This window comes from Salvia splendens, chromosome 2, assembly GCF_004379255.2.
Source record: "Salvia splendens isolate huo1 chromosome 2, SspV2, whole genome shotgun sequence".
Classification (NCBI taxonomy): Eukaryota; Viridiplantae; Streptophyta; class Magnoliopsida; order Lamiales; family Lamiaceae; genus Salvia; species Salvia splendens.
Genome location: NC_056033.1, coordinates 13,974,453 through 13,998,680, shown reverse-complemented (window position 1 = coordinate 13,998,680; position 24,228 = coordinate 13,974,453). Strand labels below are relative to the sequence as shown.

Genomic DNA, 24,228 nt, shown 5'->3' with positions numbered 1-24,228 from the left:
AAAAATATAAAGAAATAAAAACACGTAGCATCGTCCGCGCCATCGTCCGCGTCGCCCACAGTGAGCGGACGATGGCGCGGATGATGCCCTATCGTCCGCGCTTCCTCCGCGGACTATCTGTCGGGCGAGGACGACGCATCTTCCATCGCCTGTGCACTCACAGTGGCGGACGATGGCGCGCCCGAGGCATCGGGCGGCCTATCGTCCGCCCCACTATGGGTGCCCTTAGAGAGGAAAAAAAACGTGAGCTTACATGATAAAAGGTGGGCCTGTTGTGTAATCCAAAAGTATGCATGTTCCCCATAAAAGTTAAAAACATAATCATAGAAAGGACCTTCCAAATAACACAATAAAAAAGTATCAGATATACATTATCATCCCTGAAAAATATTATTATGGTTGTATTATATAATTAGGTTTAAATTTGTTTCGAATGTATTATGCTCAACTTTTTCTAAAATTGCATATACTTTGTTCAAAACAAAACCAACATATAGGAGTATATGTTATATGCTATTAGAGTTTTATGCTTTATAAGACTCGATACTTTCTGCAAATAAAAATTTAAGAATAGCACCCCCAAAAATTGCATCCATACAATATCATACTTTGTCAATAACTTCTTTTATGAAATAGAAAGATTGTAAAAGTGTATATATAATTTGTTTTCGTTTTAAGTTATGATTTCAGAAAAGAAAAATGCAGAATATATGATTGCCAGTTCAAAATAGTGTTACTAATCTTGATTTTCAGAAATTGACAGAGTTCGATTAGTTTTAGAATTATGCCCATGTAATATGTATGTTATCATTCTGTCTCTTATGAAACATATTAAGTTTATACTCTACAGTTATGGGGGAGTGGAATACTTATTTTGATGACAGATACGCTTGAAGGGAAAGGGATAGTAGGAATTAGATTTGTGTTAAATTTTTATTTGTCAATTGGAAAATGAAGACTATACTTTTAATTATGGCTTCTAAATTGTTTTAAATTGCAGGTTTAGATGCATAAAAGAGACTCACAATAGGAGAACCGGCTGATTGAAAAGCTAATGAAGATAATCAAGATTTGTACTCCCTCCGTTCCACGTTACTTGAGGCGTTTCTTTTCCGTCTCTTAACCGTCTCATCTCTTAACTATTTATGGGCCCCACTGTACTTTTCACTCCATCTTTTAACTAAGAGACAGAACCGGCAACCCTCCATCTCTTATCCGTCTCTTAACTTACTATTCATTCAATTTCATTTTTTTATTTTTTCTAACAAATTCAATTAATAAAAAACACACTTCATTAAATAAAATAAAATACAACTTAAAATCCTAAAAAAAATACATAATTAAATTCGTGGCAAAATAAATAAAAAAACATAATTTAAAATATAATTTTATAGAAATTTAAAAAACTACTCCGCCAGCAAATCATCTCCCGAAGGTGGTGACGGTGCACTCAAGCTACCTGGAGGCGGAATACCAATTTGTCTTGCCATATACTCAATTCCGGCAAGACGGGCTTGGTATTGTGGAGGCGTCATGCGGGAAGTGTCCGCCATCGTGGCGGTCAAGTACATGGACAATAGGGTGTTCGAGCCCGAGCCCGCCTGGATTGATTCGCCTCGGCCCTTCCTCCCTCTAGCTGCCTTCGCCGCCTTGGTCCCTTGCGGCCGACGGCGCACACGGGAGGACCCCCCGGCATCGTCTGCCATGCCCTCAACCTCCTGCGAGGCAGCCTCTTGTGCGGCGCTGCCCGAACCGCCCCCTCTAGATGAGTATTGGTCACCCGCCGTGTGCTCCGTGCGCTTCGAGGTCGAGCCTGAGCTGGACCGACACCGTCGACCAACCTTTCCTCATCTTTGACGGCCTCCTAGACATCAACATGTCTGAATTCTTTGCCGGTGTCGTCGAAGTAGACTAGCAAAGCCGATCTCAGAATGTCGGCTCCCATGGCTCCGCTTTGGTAATGAGCCGCTTCGTTCTTGTAGATGTCGCAGAAATTTTTGACCTCCCTGTCGACTCGGTCAAAGTGAGAGCGGAGCATCTTTAATGTGCGGCGGAGGGACCCTCTTGGCTTGATCTCGTTGTAGGCCTCGGTGACCTTTTCCCAGAAGCACTTCCGGGATTATTGATTCCCGACGATGGGATCGTACGAGACGCTGATCCAGGAGTTGTACACTGCCATCGTGTCCTTGTGGCTGTACGGATGCCGGCCTACATCCTCATCCTCCTCGGCCGCCTCCGCCTCTTCCTCCACGGCGTCGAATGCCCTGGAGCTTCTACCGCCTCGTCCTCCTCCCGGATGGGGTTCATCCGGATAATCCTCCCGAATTTGGGATAATCCCAGCGAATACCTCGGTGCAGAGGGACGAGCGTATGCATCCACATCAAAATGGGGTGGTTGGTACCCCCGGCGTCGACGAGCCCTGGATGCCCGGCGTAGACGAACCTGAACCGGAACCACCCAACACGTTGTACATGCCCCCCAGTCGCCAAACGCGTTGATGTCAAACCCGCCGGAGCCGCAGCCACCACCAGAGTTTCCGTCGTCGGACATTTTGTAATGAGAGGTTAGATGAAAATTAGAGAGGAAATGGAGATGATTTGGAGGATTTGATGTGTATTTGTTTGTGAAATGAGGATGAAATAGGAGTATTTAAAGAGTAAAAAAAAGGAAAACGGTCGAAAAACGGTAATATTACCGTTATTGATTTTTTATTTATTATTATTTTTAATTAAATTCGAATTTTTTAAAAAAATGATTTATTGTGTCAGCGTAACGAAGCCCACTCGCGGGCCGGCGAGTGGGCGTCACTCATGGTGTCGGAGCGCGCCACGTCGCCAAGCGCGGGCGAGACAGCCCGCGAGGTGTCTCGGTGGGACGGGCGTCTCGACGAGACCGGGACGAAACGGGGCGCTGCAACGCGTCTCGCCGCTGTCTCGTCTCGGCGGGACGAGATATGAGCCACCTGCGAGACGCGTTGCGGGTGGCCTTATCACACTGCATTTACATCAGTTAACTGCGCAACAACTGTCCAAATTTTTTTTAAAATATGCTTCCAAAAATTAAAGCCTACAAAAATTAATTAAAGAAGAATAGAAAAGAAACTACATTTTCCCACCAAAAACGTGTCAGGTGGCATCCCAAAAAACTGTCACTTTATGTATTGATAGATTGGACGGATCTCCTGTTACTTTTATTCAATTCGATACTTCCAAGAAAATTTTAAATTTTAATGAAATAAGAATATATAAAGAATTACGAAGGCAGTAATTGTACGTGCTTGATAGAGTAGTATATACTGCTGTAATAGGCTCAACCTTCGTTAAAGTGTCCACAATAGCCGGAACAGTTACGTCACGGCCATAGAAAAATTTGTCCACCTAGTCATCACATCACAACCACAAAAATTTGTCCAGCCACGTTTCACATTTTTTTTAATTATTGCTATATTTTAATTAGATGAGAACAAAATTAATTAGATAAAAAGAAATAGAATGGAATGAAAAAAATGAATTAGGAATAAATATTTTATAGATAAAAATTTTTAAAAAAAATCAAAATACCTCCGCCCGCCTCCGCCAGATACCCAGCTATTCCACCTCCGCAGCAGCTCCCATCCGGCTTACAATAGGCCGCTGCGGCGCTGTATCGTGGACACTCTTATACTCTCTATCTTATACGTACATATCAACTTTTGTTTTTTATGTTCTCTATTAGAGTTTATTTACACTTTTTATAATAAATAATAATTAATTTATACATTTTATTAATTTATCTCACTCATATTTTATTATAAAATTATATATAAAAATTAATTTTATATTCTACTCCCTTCGTCATTCAAGAATATGCATTATTTCATTTTTAGTCCGTCCTACAAGAATATGCACTTTCTAATTTTAGAAAGTTTTTTTAGAGGTGGGACCCATTCTCCACTAACAATACTTTATTTACTTTTTCTCTCTACCTCTCTCTTCATTTACCAATTTACATTAAAACTTGTGTCGATATCAAAGTGCATATTTTTTGAGATGGAGGGAAACTAATTTTTCATAATATTTTCTTTTAAATTTCTTAACACTCTTTTCCAAAAGAAGGGGGCGCTCATATTATCCAAAACCTACCCCCGACAAACGTCTCTAAGAAAAAGTAATTAAAAGCTCTTATTAAGTATCTTATGCAACATTTCATGAATACTCTATGCTACCAATCAACTTTGGGATTAAAGTAATTAAGAGCTCTGAGTAGGTATCTTAGGCAACATTTCATAAATACTCTTGATTAAAGTAATTAAGAGCTCTGATTAAGTATCTTAGGCAACATTTCATAAATACTCTATGCTCCACGTATAACAATAAACTTTGGGATTAAAGTAATTAAGAGCTCTGGTTAAGTATCTTAGGCAACATTTCAGAAATACTCTATGCTCCACGAATAACAATAAACTTTGGGATTTTCATAGAGGGAAATGAATTTTTGACATTATAGCATTGCCATAATAGGTTTAAATAGTAATTTTGTAAATACTCCATTCGGTGATTCCTGTAAAAGCTAAGTATTTTAAGCAATTTCTATGGTAGGAAGATAATATTATAGGTGTTAGACTTAGTTATGAGTTACTATTTGATTGACTCGAATTTATGAAACAATAATATTTATAAACCAAATAAAATTTAACAGGTAATGGGCTTGTTAGGTTTTCCAATGATCGAAAAAATTTGAGCCCATAAGTAAAACAGGTAGAAAGCCTTCTAGTGCAAAAACTATTCGATTCAAAATTTATTAGTATAGTAGTAGTATTAGTAGAAGGATATGGTTGTCATATTGAATTGAAATAGCACAGTGGAGTCTTTCTTTTTTTTAACAACTTAACCAAATAAATAGATATATTTATATGGGGTACGTTAAAATGATAACACATCTTAAAGTGACACTGTGACATCACGTATCCTGCAATATTATAAACGCTACACTGCAATCTATAGATTGCAGTCTAGCGTATTGGATATTGCAGTCGGGCAAAAATTGCAGTCTGACGCATTGAATATTGCTGCCCGAGAAAATTTTCCCTTGAGCGTTTTTTATAATTGTCACATGGCAGCTGGTTATTCGTCCATGTGTACAAATGATTGGCTAGGAATGGTGGTATGGTATCACCTTAAAAGGTGTTGTCATCTTAATACATCCATATTTATATATTTGCGTTAAAATTTAAAATTATATGTCTTCCACTAAAACATGAATTAGATAATTAGGCTCATATGAGTCAAAACATTAGCAAAATTATTAAATTTATCTAGTAATAGGGTCGGATCCAATTTGACAAAAGCAATCATGCATCGTGCCCTTTGAAAATTGCCTTCGATTGTTATGAAAGTTATAGGAACTAGTATCATAAGTTTGAATATTGTTGATACTATATTTTAGATTTGAGTTATGAATAGTAGCTACCTAAAAAAATACTAGTATCGTAAGTTTGAATATTGTTGATACTATATTTTAGATTGAGTTATGAATAGTAGCTACCTAAAAAATACCTGTAAATATTTGTTTGATGTTGAATAAGGAAAAGAAAGTCCAAGACTTATTGTCCGTGGTGAAAGACAAATGCACAACAGAAGCTCTTACCTTGATTCGAGGCGCATGTTTTGTGTAATTGGCATGTTTCATCAAGTTTCAATTATGGGACTGTTTTGTAAAATTGTAGTATCTCGGAATTAAAAATATATTGTGTTTAATTTATGAAATTGACCGACCACTTATGTTTAAATGAATAATCATGTGATAATTAGTCATAGTTAAACATCTCTAACTAAAATTAATTCTGGTATCTTGTTATCTAAGAAACAAAACACTATCTATGTATACAAAATAATAATCCAAACTGTGAGGATAATTTATATATAGTACCTCCTGTCTACAAAAATTCATTTTAGTAGTAGATGTAATGCAAAATAGATTAAATAAAAACAAATAAGAAAATAATTGAAGTATTGTGCCTTACTTTCCTCATTAAAAAAGTTACTGTGCAACAAATAAGATAAAACAGAGTGCATAACTTAATTGCATTCAAAGTTAAAAAGCCAAGTTTATAATTATGTCTTAACTCTAAACGATGAAAGGCAACAAGTACAATTCAAAGTTGATTGAACAATTTCTAGAAAAAGGATATTCTGGAAAGAAAAACTTCTAGAGAAAGAAAAATAAAGTCGGCGGTGGGGTAAATGGAAGATCCATTGCTTGTCTCCACGTGGCAAGTCAAAAACCGAATTTCCACCATCTGCTATTTTAACATTGTAAATATGATTTTGTCTCACTGACCAATAATACTTCATCCATTTTAAACACAAGCATATACTACTATTAGTTATAAATAAATGGAGTACATTTTAGGCCTCTCTTTTATCGAATCTATATGAAAAGGTTACAATCACAACTTTTATGGTAATTAAATTTTGGTGTATTTATTTTCGGATGAATGACTAATACAATAGAATTCATTAGAAACATATAGCAGTGTGAGTGACAGCGAATTTTCCTAGTAACGAACTCAAGATAAAACATACACTATTCCACTTTTCCGGAGCCTCACTAACGGCGACGTCAGTTTCTCATTTGCGCCAAAGCAAAGAGTCATCAATAAAGCAGCTCCCGCCGTTAAGAATCTCTTCCGATACTATTCTTTGAAAGCGACTCGCTTCCTCTCTGTGTATATATAATATACATATACTATCCAGTGGAATCCAATTGTCATATACAAATATGATTTTGTTTTTCTAGAAAGAGAAACCAACAAACGGACTGATCTGAATTCTGAAGGCAGCTTCAGCTGCTACTACACATTGGTATGCAAATTTTATAGTTCTAATCTATATTTATTCTGGCTCATCGAGTTTGGAATTCGGATGCAGCTATTAGTTAAAGGTATTGATCGATATGGAGATTTTGATACAGCCACATAATATTTTGATGACGATTTTCTGTTTTATTTATTCGCTTGATAAATCATGAATGTGTGGAATGCTGGTTTACTTTATGAAAAGCCCCTGAAAAAGTTTCCTAAATTCTGCTCTATCAAGCTTTCACGGATTTTGTAATCAGCTCTCTGGAATTTTTGGAAAATGACTATTAGTTGAGAATCACCAAGATACGAAATCTTTGCTTTTCTGGCTCCACAAATCTTTTTACCCAGAGTTACTGCGCCGCGCCTCTGGATTTTCAGAATTTGAGTTGAAATTGAATTACTCGCTTTTGTCCTTTTATTGCTTCTACTCAAATTCGAAATTCAGTCGGTTACATTTCGTGATTGAAGCAAGGTGTTGATCGCTAATTTTTCCTGTTCAAATTGTTTATTTCAATCTCAGAAATAGCTATGGTTCATGAAGATGACAGGGGGAGAAGGTCAGGTCTTGAGATTATCCCTGAGGTTGACAAGAGACGTCGTCGGATGAGATCTTTGAGGAGGAAGGCCATGACAAGAGGCACTAGTTCTCTGAAGAATAGCAGTAAGCATGTGTTGCATTGCCATTTCGCCTCAATTTCGACAGAGGACTTTCCTGACGAGGAGGAAGAGAAGGCAGTGAATGCATTTCGTCAGGTTTTGCTTGAAAGGGACCTGCTTCCAGCGCGGCAAGATGACTTCCATACTTTATTGAGGTATAATCATCTCCAATTTTCTAAGCCTTCATTTTCTACTTTCGGACAAATAAATTCTATTTTTTGGTGAACAGAGAAAGACTTGATGCTAACTTTTTTGCCTTCTATTTTGTATGTGTGTTGATATTTTGGGTCTTTTCTCCACTATTAACAATAACAATCCCTTCCAAATTATTCATAGTTTTAACTATTATCCAGAATTCCAGATGAAAGATCTCTACTTCATCAATTTCTTTGAATTAACAAGCGTTATAAGACTGGCCTGAACTATCTATTGCTTGCATTTTTTTGGTTATTGGAGCTATGGATTTTGTTCACATCTGATATACTATGGGGGTGTTTGGTTTGCAAGATTGTATCCCGAGATAAAATATGTAGTGTGTTTGGTTCATGAGATTCAATCCCACAACTCAATCCTAGATGGATAATTAGTCATAGCTAACCCTCTATGACTAAAATAATCTCACAACTCAATCCTAGATTATATCTTGGTATTAATTTATCTAGGAAACCGAACACCATCTATATATTTATAACTGGAAACAATTAAGTGGTGGCTGCTGACTGGTGGGAAAACATGCATGATTACTTACATTGAGAGTTGGCAAGTCAGCTCAATTTAGAACTAATGGAAGTGTGTAAATGTCTGTAGCTAGTGGCAGCAACTGGCTGTAAAGAACTCATCTTATTCATCTTCTATTTGTCGGAGAGAAAGGCTGACTAAACTCTTCGGTAACATAAAACCCTTGGCTGAGAGACTTGAAATAGATACACACAAAATACTGCATCTATTCTCGAGTAGGCCATACTACACCTCAAGCTGTATCACAGTGTCACATTTCGTATTCCACGCAATATCATATGTATTGACATTTAGTGATGCTTGTTGAGCTGAGGGTAGTGTAGCTGATCTAATTTTTCCATGACCAGATGAGATGTATGAGTACCAGTGGAGAAACTGGGGTTTATTGATGTCTACTAACTAAAATGTCACCTTAATCAAGGAGAAGTTAATCTAGAAAAAATCCTACCCAAAGCAAATAATAATTTATTTTTTATTTTCTGATGAAGAAATGAATGTATTTTCAGATTCTTGAAAGCTAGAAACTTCGACCCTCACAAAACCCTTCATATGTGGGAAGAAATGTTGAAGTGGAGGAAAGAGAATGGAGTAGACTCTATTCTTCAGGTATTGTTCTCATTTTCTGGTTTACCCACGTTGCTAGGAAAGTTCATTATACCCACCTTTTAGACTTCCAACATCCATTTCCCATCGGATATGGGACATTGCATACTGTGTTGAATTTTCAAATAGTATCATTCATTATACCATCCATATAAATGTATTGTTTCAAATTTATCTGCAGGATTTTGTCTATGAAGAGTTTGAAGAAGTTCAGCACTATTATCCTCATGGTTACCATGGTATTGATAAAGGAGGGCGGCCTTTGTATATTGAAAGACTAGGAAAAATTGAACCGAACAAGCTTATGAGTGTCACAACTGTGGATAGGTTCTTAAAATATCATGTTAAAGGTTTTGAAATGACTTTTGTAGAAAAGTTCCCAGCATGTTCTATAGCAGCCAAACGGCATATTGATTCAACAACGACAATTTTGGATGTACAGGGCCTGGTCTGTTCCTAACTAGATGTTTTAAGCTTTTGGTTGCTCTATTATGCTTCGATTATTTTGTCAATGTTTTGATCTAAATGTGAACATCTAATGCAGAACTGGATGAGTTTTGGGAAGGTCGCACATGATCTAGCTATGCACATGCAGAGAATAGATGGAAGCAACTATCCTGAGGTACCTCAGCTTCCATTTGTTCAACAGAGAGGCAATTCTTCTGTTAATGGTTTATGTCGAACTAATATACTATTCTTATTATGTTCACAGACTCTACATCATATGTACATAGTAAATGCTGGTGGTGGATTCAAGTGTCTTTGGAATTGGGCTAAAGGCCTTCTTGATCCAAGAACAACAACGAAAATTACTGTAAAGGATCCACATCTTTCTAAAACTGGATATATTTTGAGTTCGATTTTGTGAATGTCAATTTACCAAAGGTTACTTCTTACAGGTTCTAGGGACTACATTTCAAGAGAAGCTATTGGAAGTGATAGATGCTAGGTGAGAACCTCTCTCTGGTAGAGCAAGTCTTGTAACAATTCTGTATATAACTTTCTCTTCACACAGTCAATTACCCAATTTTCTTGGAGGTTCCTGCTCATGCCTGAATCAAGGTGGTTGTCTTAGATCTGAGAAGGGCCCCTGGCAAAATCCACAACTGATGAAGGTGTGAATTTATTCATACCTTCGATTATATATTGTTTATGTGGTGCATCAGTTTCCCACTGTCAAGTTTGCACTTAATTTGAACTACCTAACTAATTGCAGCTGGTACACACATTACTGAATGGCGAGTTGATTTATCCGAGAAAGATGAGCTTTTATGACGATGATGATATTCAAACTAAGCTAATTGACAAGGTAAACTGATTTGGAGAGATTATTTATTCTACATCTTTTCCTTATACAAGTGAAAAATAACACTACAATTGTTCTTCTAACAGGGCTTAAGAAGTGATATTTTTCGTGTTGGTTTTTCTGAAAGTGATGATTTTGGGATGCAGCTGATTGATATGAAGGTAACAAATAGTATATAACATCTTAGTCACCCTCATGCGTCTTGATGTGTAATAACATATGCATTACTTCTTGTTCACGTGCTTAGCTAAATGTTTTGCATCCCTTGGTTTAAATTCCATCACTTGCATTTCAAGAGAACTTCTAGCTAAGTTTGTTTGGAGGCTGGAAGTTCTAATTTTCTTTTGTTATACTTTCATAATAAGCAAAATAAAATCTTCTTAGTAAAACATCATTCACACGTATCCCTCTCCTTCTTGCCCTTGCAGCAGGAAACAATGTCTCTTGGAGAACAATATAAAGTTGGCTCCGGAGATGAAAATCACTGTCCACCAAGTAAGTAACCATATCGTTTTTGCTCGGTTTACTTTCACCTCCATAGCATGCATACATGAATGTGTAGGGGGAATACGGAACACGTATATTGAAGTAAATTATGAGAAGATTGAGGTTTAAACTCTAAACATCATCACTATGAAGATCAAAACTCACAACAGTATAATTCCGTACATAAAATTTGTCAGAATGATTTAAAAAGGAAAAGAGAATTTTACCTGTTAATGTGAAAGGCATAAGTATGTACCACCAATATTCTTATTTTATCCCTGCCAGAATTGACCACATTGGCCCCAGAACAAAGGGCACAGAAGGGATTGATCTTTACCAAGGTGACCGATGTACTGTTGAGATTTCTAGCATGCGTTTGTTTTTTGCTCAAGGGGCTGTTCAGGATATTTTTCAAGACGCAAAACACTGAGATACTAAAAGAAATTAATCCCACTACTCAGTTACCGAATTCAGTTTCTCCGGATGAACAGGGCATCCGTGGAAGTCCCGAGGGGCTTATCCATCCGTGTTGGCAGAAGTTGCAGCATTTGGAGAATTTGGTAAATGAGCTTACAAAAAGGCCAGCAAAAATTCCACCAGAAAAAGATGAAATTTTACTTGAATCTATAAACCGCATCAAATCCATTGAGCATGACTTGCTGAAAACTAGAAAGGTAACACATATTGTGTTTGTAATACAATCTTTAAACATTCATTCTTAAATTTTCTACACTGGCTTCTGAATTAATTGTTGTCAAGAACTCACGATGCTTGATTTGATGTCAGGCACTTCTCGCCACAACATCAAAACAAGTGGAATTGTCTGAGTCATTGCAGACTTTGAAGGAGATCAATCTAAAGGTGAGTCGGTGGACTTGGCTCTCTTTTCATTAATAAAACTAATTTGAACTACAGAAAATGATATGCATGAGATATTGATACTTCCATCCCAATGACAGGGAAGTAGAGGCTGTTGGGTACGAAGCAGCAAGTCTCTACCTCGCGCAACCTAACATTCATGCACTAACACCAAAGAAGAGTCTGCCCATATACCCTTGTATTGTACCTCAATCCTTTTCTAACATCCTGAGATTCAGTTGCTCAGTGGTTCAGAAAACTAGTGGCAATAACACTGTTATTCAGTTGCTCGGTGGATCAGCAAACTTGAGGTACATTATGTGTCGTTCTATCTGCACATCCAGGTGCATTTGTGGATGTGCTTTTTCTATCTTTAGGTACTAAGTTCATTGGTTAATGCCCTCAGAATTTGGTCCTGCTCCATTTTTTAGCTTGGAGCTGTGGGCTAATAAGTACAATGTGAAGATTCCAATTGAAATATCTGGAGATAGTACATACTTACTCTGTCCCATTAAGTATGAAACGTTTGCTTTTCGGCACGGAATTTATGTAGTGTTTTTTTATGAGTTAATGAAGAGAAAATAAAGTAAGAGGGAGGGAAAAAGTACTACTACTATTGATTGTATTTCAATTCTAGGAAACGTTTCATTTTAAATGGGACAATCTAAAAAGGAAAACGTTTCATTTTTATTGGGACATAGGAAAAACTTGTTTCCATATTTCTCATAGTTTGAACAGAGTTACAATAGAGAAATAATTTCGAGGACTGTTAAACTCCCTTTTATTGGTCTTCTATTGTACATATATAGCACATTTCTTCAAATGTATACAATCTTTGTCATTTCTCTTCTTCACCGTTATATTTTTATTTCACAATAAACAACACACACATACTCGAACCATAGGGGCTGCTGTCATGGACGACACTGGACATAGCCAAGCCCCTCCTAGAGCAGCGACTTGGCCTGCACTCGTTTCGCCACTAGTTGTGTGCATATACACATCAAGCTTCAATTTAAAGAAAAATCAATTTTGAAATATAAGAGGTTAAATAGATCATATATTTACATAAAAAAAAAACTGAAAAAGTAGCAAAAATTGATACTGAGTTATATGTTTAGGCAAATTACATCTCCTTTACAATAAAGAAGACAAGATTGTTTTAATGTAATCAAATTCGGTACGCAACAATTTTTAAATTAAATGGATTCCTTGCTGTGTACATATACATGAACACAAATATTGTAGAACAAAAGTACTTTTCTTTTATTAAATCACACCCGAAAAGGTCTATTTTTGTCAAAATTCTCTACTTCATTCACTCTTAGCTATATTCCTTTAGGACTGATGTGTCACAAAATATCAAATTTTATGTCAGCCAATAAATTGAACACAAATTTCGTAGCATAATCCCTGTTGATAAAATCTACAATTCCAATCCCATTAATGCATAACGCCCATATATATCCCACCGGGGATCGACATATTCCATCTCATCGACACACAACGCCTGGTAATATGCATAATAAACAAACAAATGGAGAGATGAGCGATAAGAATGATCAGTTTTGTTCGTGGGATACTGAAGCGCACAGACGATAATAACTATTTTTAACAAATTGCGCTTAGGGTATACAAAAGGAGAGACTATCATTCACAAAATTTCCACAGCCTTCGGCCATACATGAAAGAGATTGACGAGCCTTACGGCCAATAATACATGACTCATCTACACAGGGGTCAACAAATATTAGCTCCTCACACGAGCACAAAAAAATCGACACCGCCTAAAGGGATGTGAGACACTGTACACCTATCTCTATTTGTCTAAATAATATACACAGCATCCTAACAAGAATTTGATCGATGAGCATCTTTCTGACTTACATAGAAGTCTTACCATCGATCAGTGGTCATCTTCCCCTCACCATTCTGCTTCCCACTGGCTTTTCTGAACAAAATTCAAAACCCAATTAAGGAGAAACTCACTAGTTTATTTTTGCATTATTTGCATTTGAAAACAGAAGTTCCAGATATAGATGTGAATTGATAAAAGCATGTAACAATCTTAATGAAGCTAAAATCTCAGTCTAATCTAGATCAAGGAAACATGCATGAATGTTACTGAGATAGCATACCTGTACACTGCTATCGCAAGGGTATGATGACCCAATATGGGCACGACCAATCTCTGTCGCACTTAGTGTTGGGTGGCCTTCATTCATTCCAATCTAGTGTCACTCGACCTACCATACGAATTGCGACTTCCTGCTTGAAGAAGCTGTGCCTTCGGTTGAGAATGTACCGGCTTCGGTGGCTGCTGAGGTTGGGGTGCCAGGGAAGGAGGCTGTAGTGATTGCTGCGGCTGCTGTCTTAGAGCAATAGTGTCATGCCTAGCTATGGGTAAGCTGGAAGGTGGCCTATGGCCAAGCCCTTGGCCTGCTTGTAGCACAGGCTCACTTGAGTTAGACGGCTTGGAGACCAAGCTTTTGGGTGAATTTAATGCAGTCGAATCCACTAATGGTTCGGAAGCATGCCAATTATGAGAATTTGGCTGTGATACAACTGGAACTGCATTTGAACCGATTTTAGAAACCTGAGGTGATGTGGTCATTGCATCCATTCCAGCAAAGCCACTTGCTGGATGATGATTGACATCAGAATCTCTACTTTGGGGTTTACTTGATCCGTCAGGAGTAATCTGGCGATTTGGTTGACCAGGTCTCTGGAGAGCCGGTTGATTTTGATTCACAAATTTCTGGTGAGATGGTGCCTGGTTGGTTGACCCAGCAACAGCCAAAGATGAACTGGGTTGTTGCACAGATGAAGCAGGAGCAGTAGCAGGACCATGACTTGGACTGCTACTATCAGGCTGAGGTGCCAGTTGAGGATGTTTTAGTGATGGGGATGCTTGGTCAGAATACATCTTTTGCTGAGGCAGAGTTTGATTGGGTTGCGAAGCCATGTATTGCCTAGATGGTTGCACAGAATTTTGTGCTGAACCAGTATACAAACCTTGACTTTGCATAGAATTGGAGACAGGTTCTGCTTTCTCCAAACATTGGTTCCCAGGAATTGGCGAAACTCCATTCGGTAAGACAACATCAGTTGAGATATTCTGATGCATCATCAGGTTCCCTCTACCAACTCCCTTGACAACCTTAGCTTGCTGCTGAGCTTGTAACTGCTGTCTCTGCGGAGGATGTTGCCTATTAGCCTGTGAAGGCTGATGTGGTTGCCTTACCCGTTGTTTACCCATCTGATTGTTTAAACCATTACCACCAGACTGAGCATTTCTTGAAACTCCTTGATTTGGCATTTGATGTTTCTGTTGGTGCTGAGGCATTGCATTCATTGATGAAACGGATGTCAATGGAGAAAGTGGCACCGTTGAAGAACTTGTTTGGGGTTGTACTTGTGGACTATTTTGCATTGGAGATGACGATACAGGAAGTTGAGTCAGTGACTGCACATTTGAAATCAAAGAATTTGATGCAGCAAACTGTTGCTGCTGCTGTTGTTGCTGCAGAAAACGATGTTGCAGCTGCCTCTCTTTGGCCAAGCGATATGCATAGGCTTGCTGCTGGTTGTTGGGAGCATGATTTGCTGGTCCTTGAAAATGTGACTGATGTGGACTAGGAACTTGAGGCTGCTGTGGAGATATCGGATGGGATGGCTGATGATGAAGAGGGTAAGATGACACAGGTGGTGAAGTTGTTGGGTTAGTAAAAGAGGAACTTAATCCACCAAAGTGAGACACTCCTTGGCTGTTGCTGGGCGTCTGAAGGTCAGATGCCATCATTTGCCTATGTGGATCTTGACTCATGCCAGGCTGCATCACCAGGGACCAAAACAATCATACATTATTAGAGGCAGAGAAAGAAAGACAGAAATGAGATCAGGAATGCAATTATGTTGGAAAGCATATCCTAAACCTAGTTGTCTAAGATGTAAACTGTGGAAGTGCTTCCTTTCTGAAAAGTCATAAACCAGTTACATGTATAAAATGTCCAAAGCTTACCCGCTGTCTGACCATTGAGCTTCCCTGAAGAGCACCTACCCCAGTGTGCATATTTCCAGATGACAAACCAGAGGAAACTGCACTGCCAGAATTAACCATAGAGGACGAAGGAATTCCTTGCACCCCAGGCCTTGCTATAGGCATGTTTCTGTTAGAACCCATTCCATTGCCACTAGAAAGAATACGAGCACTACGATCAGGTCCAGGGACGGCTCCTGGAGCAGAGATACTGGATTGTGGTATACTTCTACCAGCTATCATTTGATTGTAGAGATGCATCCTCTGATTTTCTTCAGCAGGCAATGATCCAGACCTCGGAAGTCCATATCTAGCATCCCTGCAGGAAGAAAAGAATGTGGCCTTAGAAAACAACAGAATCAATGGCAACACTTTGACTCCTTCATAATTACCTGGCAGATGTATTATGGGGACCCGGTGAAGATGAGAAATTATTGCCACTCATATTTGAGGCTCCCTGCAATGGAGCAGTGGCACCAGATGCAGGAAGCATTTGAGTCATGGTAGCCTGATTAGGAATAACCAATCCACTAGAATGTGCCCCTTGATACCCAAGAGGAAGTACATCGGGCCCAGAAAAGTTTGCATCGCACAGATCTAAAGGCCTTCAAAGATCAAGGGTTGTGAAATGTGTGAGAGTGAGTACTTCAATACAGGGGATCCAGTTTCGGCATACAAATTGCGTAATTTCAAAACATGCAAAACTTAACATGAAAAGAAATAGAAGCAACTTAGTTGCATGGCTTACGTTAAAACGGGACCTCCATTTGGATTATTTGGACACACTTGAGAAAGAGCAATTGTGTGAGAGCTGTGAGGGCGCTGAAATTGCTTTAGATCCTGATTATCATTCTAAAAAGAAATTGTAATGATTAAAAAAAATCATAAAAAAGATAGATCAAGGAAATCAAACAAAATAACATAGCAAATCGTTGTACTAATTTAGAAGAAAGGCTTAATCTCATCCATGATAATTGAATAAGTGAAATGCTAAAGGGTGGATTAAACTCTCATACATAACATGAAATATTCTAATAAGAAAGAATAGAAGATAACACTTTGGAAAAAGACCACAGATAATTATGAGATGACCACATTATGCTAAAACTCAGCCGAGGGTCTTGATATAAAGTCAAATGGCATACTACAATAAATATCTTGAATGTCATCCCATGTTCAACATTTTGCTATAACTAGAAAATGCATATTCATGGCAATACCTGAGTTTTAAGATAAAGTTGTTTTTGTCCAATCACAATTATCTTCTCAAAGTGAGATTTCAGGGTATCTTCTTCCATCGGCCCCTGTAAACGTTGAAACAACTGTCTGGCACTTCCCTGTATGACAGGCAAACAGAAAAATGCGTATCACATCACCTGCAAGTTAATAAGATGCTTGGCAATAAAAAGGATTTGAGATTAAATATTACTACATGGTAGTCACAATTAGATTACCAAAGCAAACAAGGAATCTAGAAATTGGCACTTTACCTTTGGGATGCCAGGTAATGTAGATGGATAAGGTTGCGAAGACCCAGATTCATCAGCACTATCAGCCCCATCACCAGAACTTTTATCCATCAAACATATATGCCGCTCCTTGCATTCTTTAGCTTTGCGGAATATACACTGAAAAAACAAAATCATATGAAACAAGGAGATAATTAATTTTTACTACAAAAGGTATTTTGAAGAAAGATGTAAATGAGAAGTTTCAAATAACCCTACCTTGAAACGCAGAGTGCTATTAAAAGCATCACTTACAAGCTCCCAGTTGGGCCCCAGGTCATGTGCAAGGACAACCAGGGCCTAACATGAATAAATAATATATTCACGTTACAGTCATGCTTCTGCACAAAATAATCTGTGTGCTAATACACGCATAGTATATATACTGCGACTAGACCAACCTGATCCTCGAAGAGTGACCACAGACTTCCTGACACTGAATGCCCAGATGGCATCTGAAAGAAATCAAAATGCCTCAAGTTAAGAGTTTGTACTACATGCTGTTGTATCAGTACATAAAATTGTGGAGCAGAAAAAAGGAGATGGCAATCTGCATAAATACCTTCAGAGATTTAGGTTTTCTGCCCCAATCCCGACCACCAAGCATTTTAATGAATTGGTTTGGATTTGACATATTACTAATCTGGGAGCCCGCTGGAGAAGGAACAGACAGAGCACTTGGGATGTCAAAAGAGTTATCTTGAGATTGCCGCATAAGCTTGGGTTTCTTTGCAATGTGTTGACCCAGTAACCCTTTCAAATGGATATAAAAGGATAAGGAAGTGTGTATCTACAACCACTTTAATGTCTTTAATAATACAATTTTTACCATTATTTCCATTTGCCTCTGGATGATGAATCTCAGTCCTCTTTTGATAAAGATCCCTATGAAACTGGTGGACAAAATAGAGACCCATGAAAACATAAGAGATACAACAAAAAGGACCAAGAAAGAAAGCACTCTTGCAAGAAATTTTAATTTAAAGCTTATATGAAGATGCCTACACTTTCTGATGGAAATAATCATAAATATCCTATCAGGATATATAGATAATGCACAGTTGACACTGTCTTAACAATGAAACCAACCAATGCTTTAATCTCATAAAGATAACAGAAGTCGGTCTACCTAATTTTGAGGTATAACATATTAACATATAACTTCTCCATTATTCCCAATGTCTCCATTCCAAGGTAGATGTCGCAGATTCCTTTTTTGTTGTCCCACAAAAGATGTAACATTTACTTTTTTGGAAAAAGTAAATCATTATCAATACATCCAATCAAAAATTTCTCTCTTCATTATAACTCAATTTTCCCTCTCACATCAATATATTTAAATGTATTTTCTCTCTCCACTTAACACACTAACATTATCTCCTAAAATCATGTGTCATTCCCAAGTGTGACATCTATTCCGGGACAGAGGGAATAATTTTCCCTAAACGAACACCTACTCATCAGGTCAAGTGCACCAACATGCCTACTTAGAACGGACAACCTAATAAAGTAACTGAATTCACTGACATAAAATGATTCACCTGCTCATTTTGAAAACTCGAATCACTAGGCCATCTCTGTTCATGTGATGCATTCTGCCAAAAAACCAAAGTTGAGTTCTACAATTTGAGACATTCACAAGAATTATGATATTAACAGTGCATTATAGTGTACCGGATACTTTGCTTTTTTCTTCTTCTTAGGTTTCGTTGATACTTCAGCAGAGTCAAATGGCAATTCCTTTTCAAATTCCCCAGCTGACTCAACTTCCAAGCTATTTGGAATAGTTAATCCACCATGTAGGGTGCTATGATCATCCTGAAATGAATTTGTATCACAACTTGAAGCATCTGTTTTATTTGGAACCTGAATGCATCCAGATGCCCCTGCACCAAAAGGACTTATAACTCTCCGGGAAGCAGTTCGCATCCGTTTCGTAGGAATTGACACATTTATATTGCTGCCTGGTCGTTTTGCCAATATAGCAAACTGTGGAATTACTAATCTATTTTCCGAAGGCTGCATAGGTAACAAATCAGAGCCCAGTTCATATGGCCTTGCACCATATGCTCGAACTAAGTGTTTACGCTTCTTTTGGCCATATCTTGAAGATTTGGTACCTTCAAAGGCCATCGACGTGCTATAAATGTTTGTTTCTCCCTCATCCTCATCATATCCATTATCATGAGATTCAAAGTCTGCGGTAAATAAACTTCCAGTCAAATCATAATAAGAAGTTAAAGTGGAAAAAAGTAGAAATTGACTAAGATTTGCCTGCTGCAGTATCACAAGCAGATGTCTCCACTTCCTCTTGCGCAGAACTCCCAAATCTCTGAGGATTAGAGTAATTCAAGAAAGTGAGTATTAAAAGGCCAGAAACCTAAAGGCTAAAAGAGATAAGATATTCTTCATGTAATATTCTGATCACTGATGAGCCATTGAAGAGAGCTGAAAAGAATATGGTAACTGCTCCCTTCAAAGGAATAAACCATATTGCAAAACATACAGCAAGCAAAAAAATATAGATAATGATATAATCAATAGATGCAAACAGTTTCAGCAGCAAGGTTTACCTCAAACTGAGCCACGTGGGAATTAAATGCCATTCTGTAGGCCACCACAGCTCCAGGGGGTACTGCATAGAAAAGGTTCTCCTGAATGATAATGGGGGAAACATAGTAAGTAGATGAGTAAACACAGCAAGTTGATAGCAATATCAAAGAGATTAAACAAACTATCTGCAAGAGTCTGCGGGGTGAGAGAGGAGAGGGAAGATTCTCAGGAAATATACAAAGATGTAGTGTGATGATCCATACTTCTGTCAAGCTATCGTCCCATGAAAGGTCTATTCCAGAGTCAGATATTCTATCTGGTGTTAATGGCACCTCTGCTTGGTTATATAAAACATCTGGTTTATCACATTTCAAGAAACTGGCTGCATAAGCCTGGATTGAAAGTGCCCCGTTTTTTTGACGATGCTGCTCCAGTTCTTTGCTTGTATCCTGCAAACCACAAATTAAACACACACAAAAAAAACATGTATATTTCATTTGAATCCATTGATTCTTAGTTAATGTGCTGAATTTAACCACAACCAAATTGTGCCTGAAAACATACTCACGGAAGGAAGCTGACATAGATACTAAGAAATCTAAGGCTGATAAAACGATGTTATCACCTAGTTTACATGATTCAAATTTCTATTGAATTAACCCACTGTAGAAGACATGGATCAATGATTGCTTTACAACTTTAACATATATCATATCATATCATATCAAAGATAATGCATCAAATTGAATAAAAGAAAGCTATACAACATCAATAAAAATTTTCTGGCAAATAAGGGACAAACAAGAAGCTGCTCCAAGTTCCAAGCTCCAATCCATTGTGAAATAGATAAAGTTTGAACCGCATTAAACAGTAAGCGGGATCAGAGGAAATGAAGCAATAAAAGTTCAGGTCCATACGTGAATTTGCAACTTTATAGAGCGCCAGAACTCCATGACGGCTTTAGCCAATGAATGGGCAACTACCTTTGCATCCAAGCCCAGACGGCTTTCTTGTTTTCTCAACCGGGAAGCAACAGCAACTCGGTAAGATATTTGAGATGCAGCAGCCAGTTTCCAAATACGCTCCTACATAAGAAGATGCAATGCATGAATGTTTACAAAAATGACTTTTCAAGAAAAGTTTGAGAGTAGCTACATATCCGCACTGAGAATAAAGAGCTAAAATGAAACCAAACCTGTGCAAAATCATTAGCCAACCACGCCATTTCCTCAAGTACATAATCCCACTTAGATTTCTGGGAGATCACCACTGGTGATGTTACAATAGACAATTCTGCAATGCTCTTCCGTTTGGCCTGTTTATAAATTGCATTAGACCCTTTTTCTAAACGAATTAAGTAACTCTTAAGGCACATATAGACAACACAAATCAAACACGAATACTTGTAGGATAACCTCTATAATTTGTGCTTCTTTCAATACTGAATCTTCATCAATTCTGCTTGCCAATTTTGAGTCAGCTCCGGGAGAAGTTTGAGCCTCAATAGGAACAGCCGAAGCCCTATTTGAAAATGCAAGGTCAGGGAGCTCTGATTTTGAGGGATTAAAAGTTTCCTGGTGCCTAATAGTCGAAGATGTTTCTTTGGGCTGTCCAGGATTATCAATCAATGGAACAGTGGGTTTTGCCTCAGAATATAATTGAGTGGTGCAAGGAGCTTCCATGCCCTCAGTGGTACTTTGATCTTTTACCTGGTCTTCTAATACAGAATCAAATTGATCTATTTCATTTTTTGGGGGGAGTAATGAATCTTTATCCATCTTACTATGACAAGCAGAAGTGCACTCCTTGTTCACAAAATCATGGCTGTTTTTTTCTTCAGTATCTTTCATTTCTTTTCCAAACTTGTCACTTTTTGTAACAGTGATGCCATCTTGTGGAGTTTGATTTTTAAGATTCACATTAGAGTCAAGATTTCCCACTGGAGTGCACATCTCACTTTCATTGTTCCCGTCAATACTTAGGCTGGTCTGTGTGCAATATGACTCAGAATCCAAAACCTTTAGGCCATGGGAAGCACCATTATTATGAGTGTCGGTCATGGTATCATCCCCTATCTTTCTGCCAAAACCATTATACTGGCATGAACTAGATTGATTCTCGACTTTAATAGTAGTAGCACTTGGCAGACACTCAATAGCTGCAGAAGTTATTTCTGCCATCTGGATTGCTTCAGGCCTACAAGAATCTATCTGTTTACGAGCGTCTGCGACCACTAAAAGTGATTGTTGGTTAAGTTGTCCGTTTAAAGGGTTCTCATAAACATCTGATGCAGCATCCAAGGGAACACCTTGTACCTGGTCCTTTGTTGATTTAGAAGACTTCAACTCTTCCAACTCAATATCCTGACAATCCATTGCTACAGCCTTAGAGATGATACCATTACTTGGGCTTGTAGGTTTTAAATTCAGACGTGACATTATATTTTTATTATCTGCATCAGATGACAATACTTCAGCATCCTTGGGGACATGGCGATAAGGTAGTGGAGCTCCATGAAGCCCCTGAGGAGGATTTACATCAGTAGAACTCGACCTAGCTCCATCACGATTGGACCGGGATCTGTTCCTTCTCTTATATGCTTTTCTAGGAAGTGAAAAAATAGCTGAATCCCCTTGTTCCTGAGTTTTAAGACCCCCATCCATTTGGAACGATTGTTCAGATTGCATAACACTACTCCTACGGCACAAACTCCTACCACCTTCAGAAAATTCGTTTTCAGCGTCAAATAACAAGAGATTATCAGCACTATTGGGATCACAAGGAGTTGTCCCAGGTCTATCACCACTCTCAACAGAGTCTCCATGAGGTGATGCTGCAAACGCAAGACTGCCTTTTGCTTCACTATAATTCAGAACAAAAATCTGAGCAAATAGAAAAACTAAATTGGAAACTAGATTACATAACTTATAAAAGCATCTGGCAAAAGGTACCTGGTCACAAACTGGTCAGGATGTTGGCCGGTAATTGAAGTAGACTGAACACTAACTGAAGCAACAATCCCAAAATTATAGTCTAAGGGATTTCCACCCTGACAACAGAAAAGAATCAAGCACTCTACAAAGAACTATATTGTAAAGACAATTAAGTTAATCATCATACATTCTCAAGAAACTCCAATTCTCTTTTTCGTTCATCCCGAACGCCACATTCTTTCCTGTAGGACAAAATATGTTATTACCAGAACAAGACAATAGCATCTCATGCTTCACCCCATATAAAAGTAAAAGCACCATAGTAGCATTACCTGAGCTCCACTTGAACCTTATCGATTGCTACTTTATGCGGAGAAGATTTGATAGCATTTCCAACTCCACCCTCAACAACACCTCCCATAGAATCAACTTCGGCATTGACTATGTGAACATGTGCTGAACTACATCCCATGCATTCCCCACTTCAACTGCTACACATGGTCTCTATTATAATCATGGAAAAGAACTCCTACTAAGAAGATTAAAATATATTGCAAGTTAATAAAAGGAATACAGCAAAAAAAATAATTGATTGCATAATCTAACTATCAGCAGAATTAGCACGTACATCCATAAAAGGCAAACAGCATTTGGCAGGTGGCACAAACAAAGAAAGAGGCAAGAAGCATAATCATGCACGTCCGAATATCCAGAAGAACATAAAAGATTCAATATCATTCCCTGCTAATTAAAAAAGATAAAGAAAGACTTCCAGAACACCTATTGTGAAGAGCAGCGAGATGGAAAGTGTCATAAGTGATGATTAAATGTTCATTTGCTTTTACATAACTAAGATGATGGCAGTCATTAAATCAAGCCATATGGCATACTGCTGGGTGACTAACTTTAACTAAAGCCAGTCAAAGTTATCTAGAATCATTTAACCAAAATCATACTGAGGCTCTTGTGTGTCACACTAGCTCAAAAATATGCATATGTGTTCAAAAGAGAAACACATCAACTAGTAATATATTCCCAACGTAAACCTCACAGACCGTATTATCCAACCCTAGTGCTCAAAGTTACACAAACAAGCAACTGCAGCTCCAGGAAAATCATAACGCACGCAGTTAAAGCAGAATTCAACTAATTCAGCATGCAATACGCTAAAGAGATAAATGCTTGAATGCCAATAGTTGTACGAGCTCGTATGTTATGTCACAACTCAATACCACATGCCGGCACTGCATTTCAACCAAAATGCATGTAAAGGAAGACGTAAATGTTACTCCCCCCAAATTCAATCAAGAATTGGGCGGAAATTTTCTAGGGTTGGAACGAACTTGAGCAGAGCTCGTAATTCTAGGGTTCCAGAGCTAGAAGCGCGAAAATATTACCTGAATTACGATTATGCGGGAACGAATTGCAATCTAGGGCTCGAAAAACGTGAGGCCTCTTAGAATTTTGGTCCTGCTCTAGGGTTTTGCTTTTGATGCACAAGGTACCTCAACTCAAAGCAAAGGACTATTCGTGCCCTAGATACGTGAAAATCATCAAAGCAATTCCGAAAATATGAATATGTTGGTTGATAGATAGGCAGAATACGTGTATGTATATGCCAGTGTGTGTTCTGCGTGAGAATTTAATGTAACAATGGTGGTTTAGAGTTTAGAGGTCTTTCGTCTTCGTTTTTCTTCACTTTCGC

The 24,228-nt window shown here is 38.1% G+C and overlaps 2 protein-coding genes across 19 annotated transcripts; one reads left to right on the top strand and one right to left on the bottom strand.

Annotated features, from left to right (window-relative positions):
* Positions 1-6,538: 6,538 nt before the first annotated feature.
* Positions 6,539-11,887, top strand: LOC121789200 (phosphatidylinositol/phosphatidylcholine transfer protein SFH9-like). Of its 11 annotated transcripts, none has more exons than XM_042187746.1 (15): positions 6,540-6,922; positions 7,363-7,654; positions 8,744-8,843; positions 9,022-9,288; positions 9,385-9,462; positions 9,553-9,654; positions 9,740-9,789; positions 9,856-9,955; positions 10,057-10,149; positions 10,233-10,307; positions 10,578-10,641; positions 10,918-10,973; positions 11,124-11,306; positions 11,419-11,493; positions 11,592-11,887. In XM_042187746.1, the coding sequence occupies exons 1-15, from the start codon at positions 6,904-6,906 to the stop codon at positions 11,643-11,645; spliced, it is 1,608 nt and encodes a 535-aa protein (XP_042043680.1). In that variant the 5' UTR covers positions 6,540-6,903; the 3' UTR covers positions 11,646-11,887. The 11 variants fall into 11 exon arrangements, 9 of the variants coding, with proteins under 9 accessions (XP_042043680.1, XP_042043674.1, XP_042043669.1 ...); XM_042187740.1 differs by having other exon boundaries at positions 6,541-6,922; positions 10,575-10,641; XM_042187735.1 differs by having other exon boundaries at positions 6,541-6,922; positions 10,575-10,641; positions 11,094-11,306.
* A 1,186-nt stretch (positions 11,888-13,073) lies between these two features.
* On the bottom strand, positions 13,074-24,228 carry LOC121789150 (chromatin modification-related protein EAF1 A-like). Of its 8 annotated transcripts, XM_042187689.1 has the most exons (24): positions 23,921-24,228; positions 22,856-23,055; positions 22,711-22,765; positions 22,542-22,639; positions 21,006-22,452; positions 20,786-20,905; positions 20,508-20,675; positions 19,854-20,039; positions 19,611-19,691; positions 19,312-19,369; positions 19,158-19,235; positions 18,712-18,923; positions 18,579-18,632; positions 17,867-17,930; positions 17,600-17,790; positions 17,439-17,492; positions 17,257-17,337; positions 17,020-17,157; positions 16,750-16,866; positions 16,278-16,381; positions 15,922-16,134; positions 15,512-15,848; positions 13,629-15,322; positions 13,074-13,441 (listed from the first exon to the last, which is right to left on the bottom strand). In XM_042187689.1, the coding sequence occupies exons 2-23, from the start codon at positions 22,993-22,995 to the stop codon at positions 13,712-13,714; spliced, it is 5,607 nt and encodes a 1,868-aa protein (XP_042043623.1). In that variant the 5' UTR covers positions 22,996-23,055; positions 23,921-24,228; the 3' UTR covers positions 13,074-13,441; positions 13,629-13,711. The 8 variants fall into 8 exon arrangements, with proteins under 8 accessions (XP_042043623.1, XP_042043592.1, XP_042043615.1 ...); XM_042187658.1 differs by having other exon boundaries at positions 18,712-19,235; XM_042187681.1 differs by having other exon boundaries at positions 16,278-16,369; positions 18,712-19,235.

Coding starts and splice junctions, on each gene's coding strand:
- LOC121789200 (XM_042187699.1), top strand. Junction 9,956..10,056: donor AAAATCCACAACTGATGAAG/GTGTGAATTTAT, acceptor AACTAATTGCAG/CTGGTACACACATTACTGAA. Junction 10,150..10,232: donor AAACTAAGCTAATTGACAAG/GTAAACTGATTT, acceptor TTCTTCTAACAG/GGCTTAAGAAGTGATATTTT.
- LOC121789150 (XM_042187658.1), bottom strand. CDS start 22,995: ATGGGATGTAGTTCAGCACATGTTCACATAGTCAATGCCGAAGTTGAT. Junction 17,931..18,578: donor CGAGTTTTCAAAATGAGCAG/GTGAATCATTTT, acceptor TTTGTCCACCAG/TTTCATAGGGATCTTTATCA. Junction 15,323..15,511: donor GCTCAATGGTCAGACAGCGG/GTAAGCTTTGGA, acceptor CTGGTGATGCAG/CCTGGCATGAGTCAAGATCC.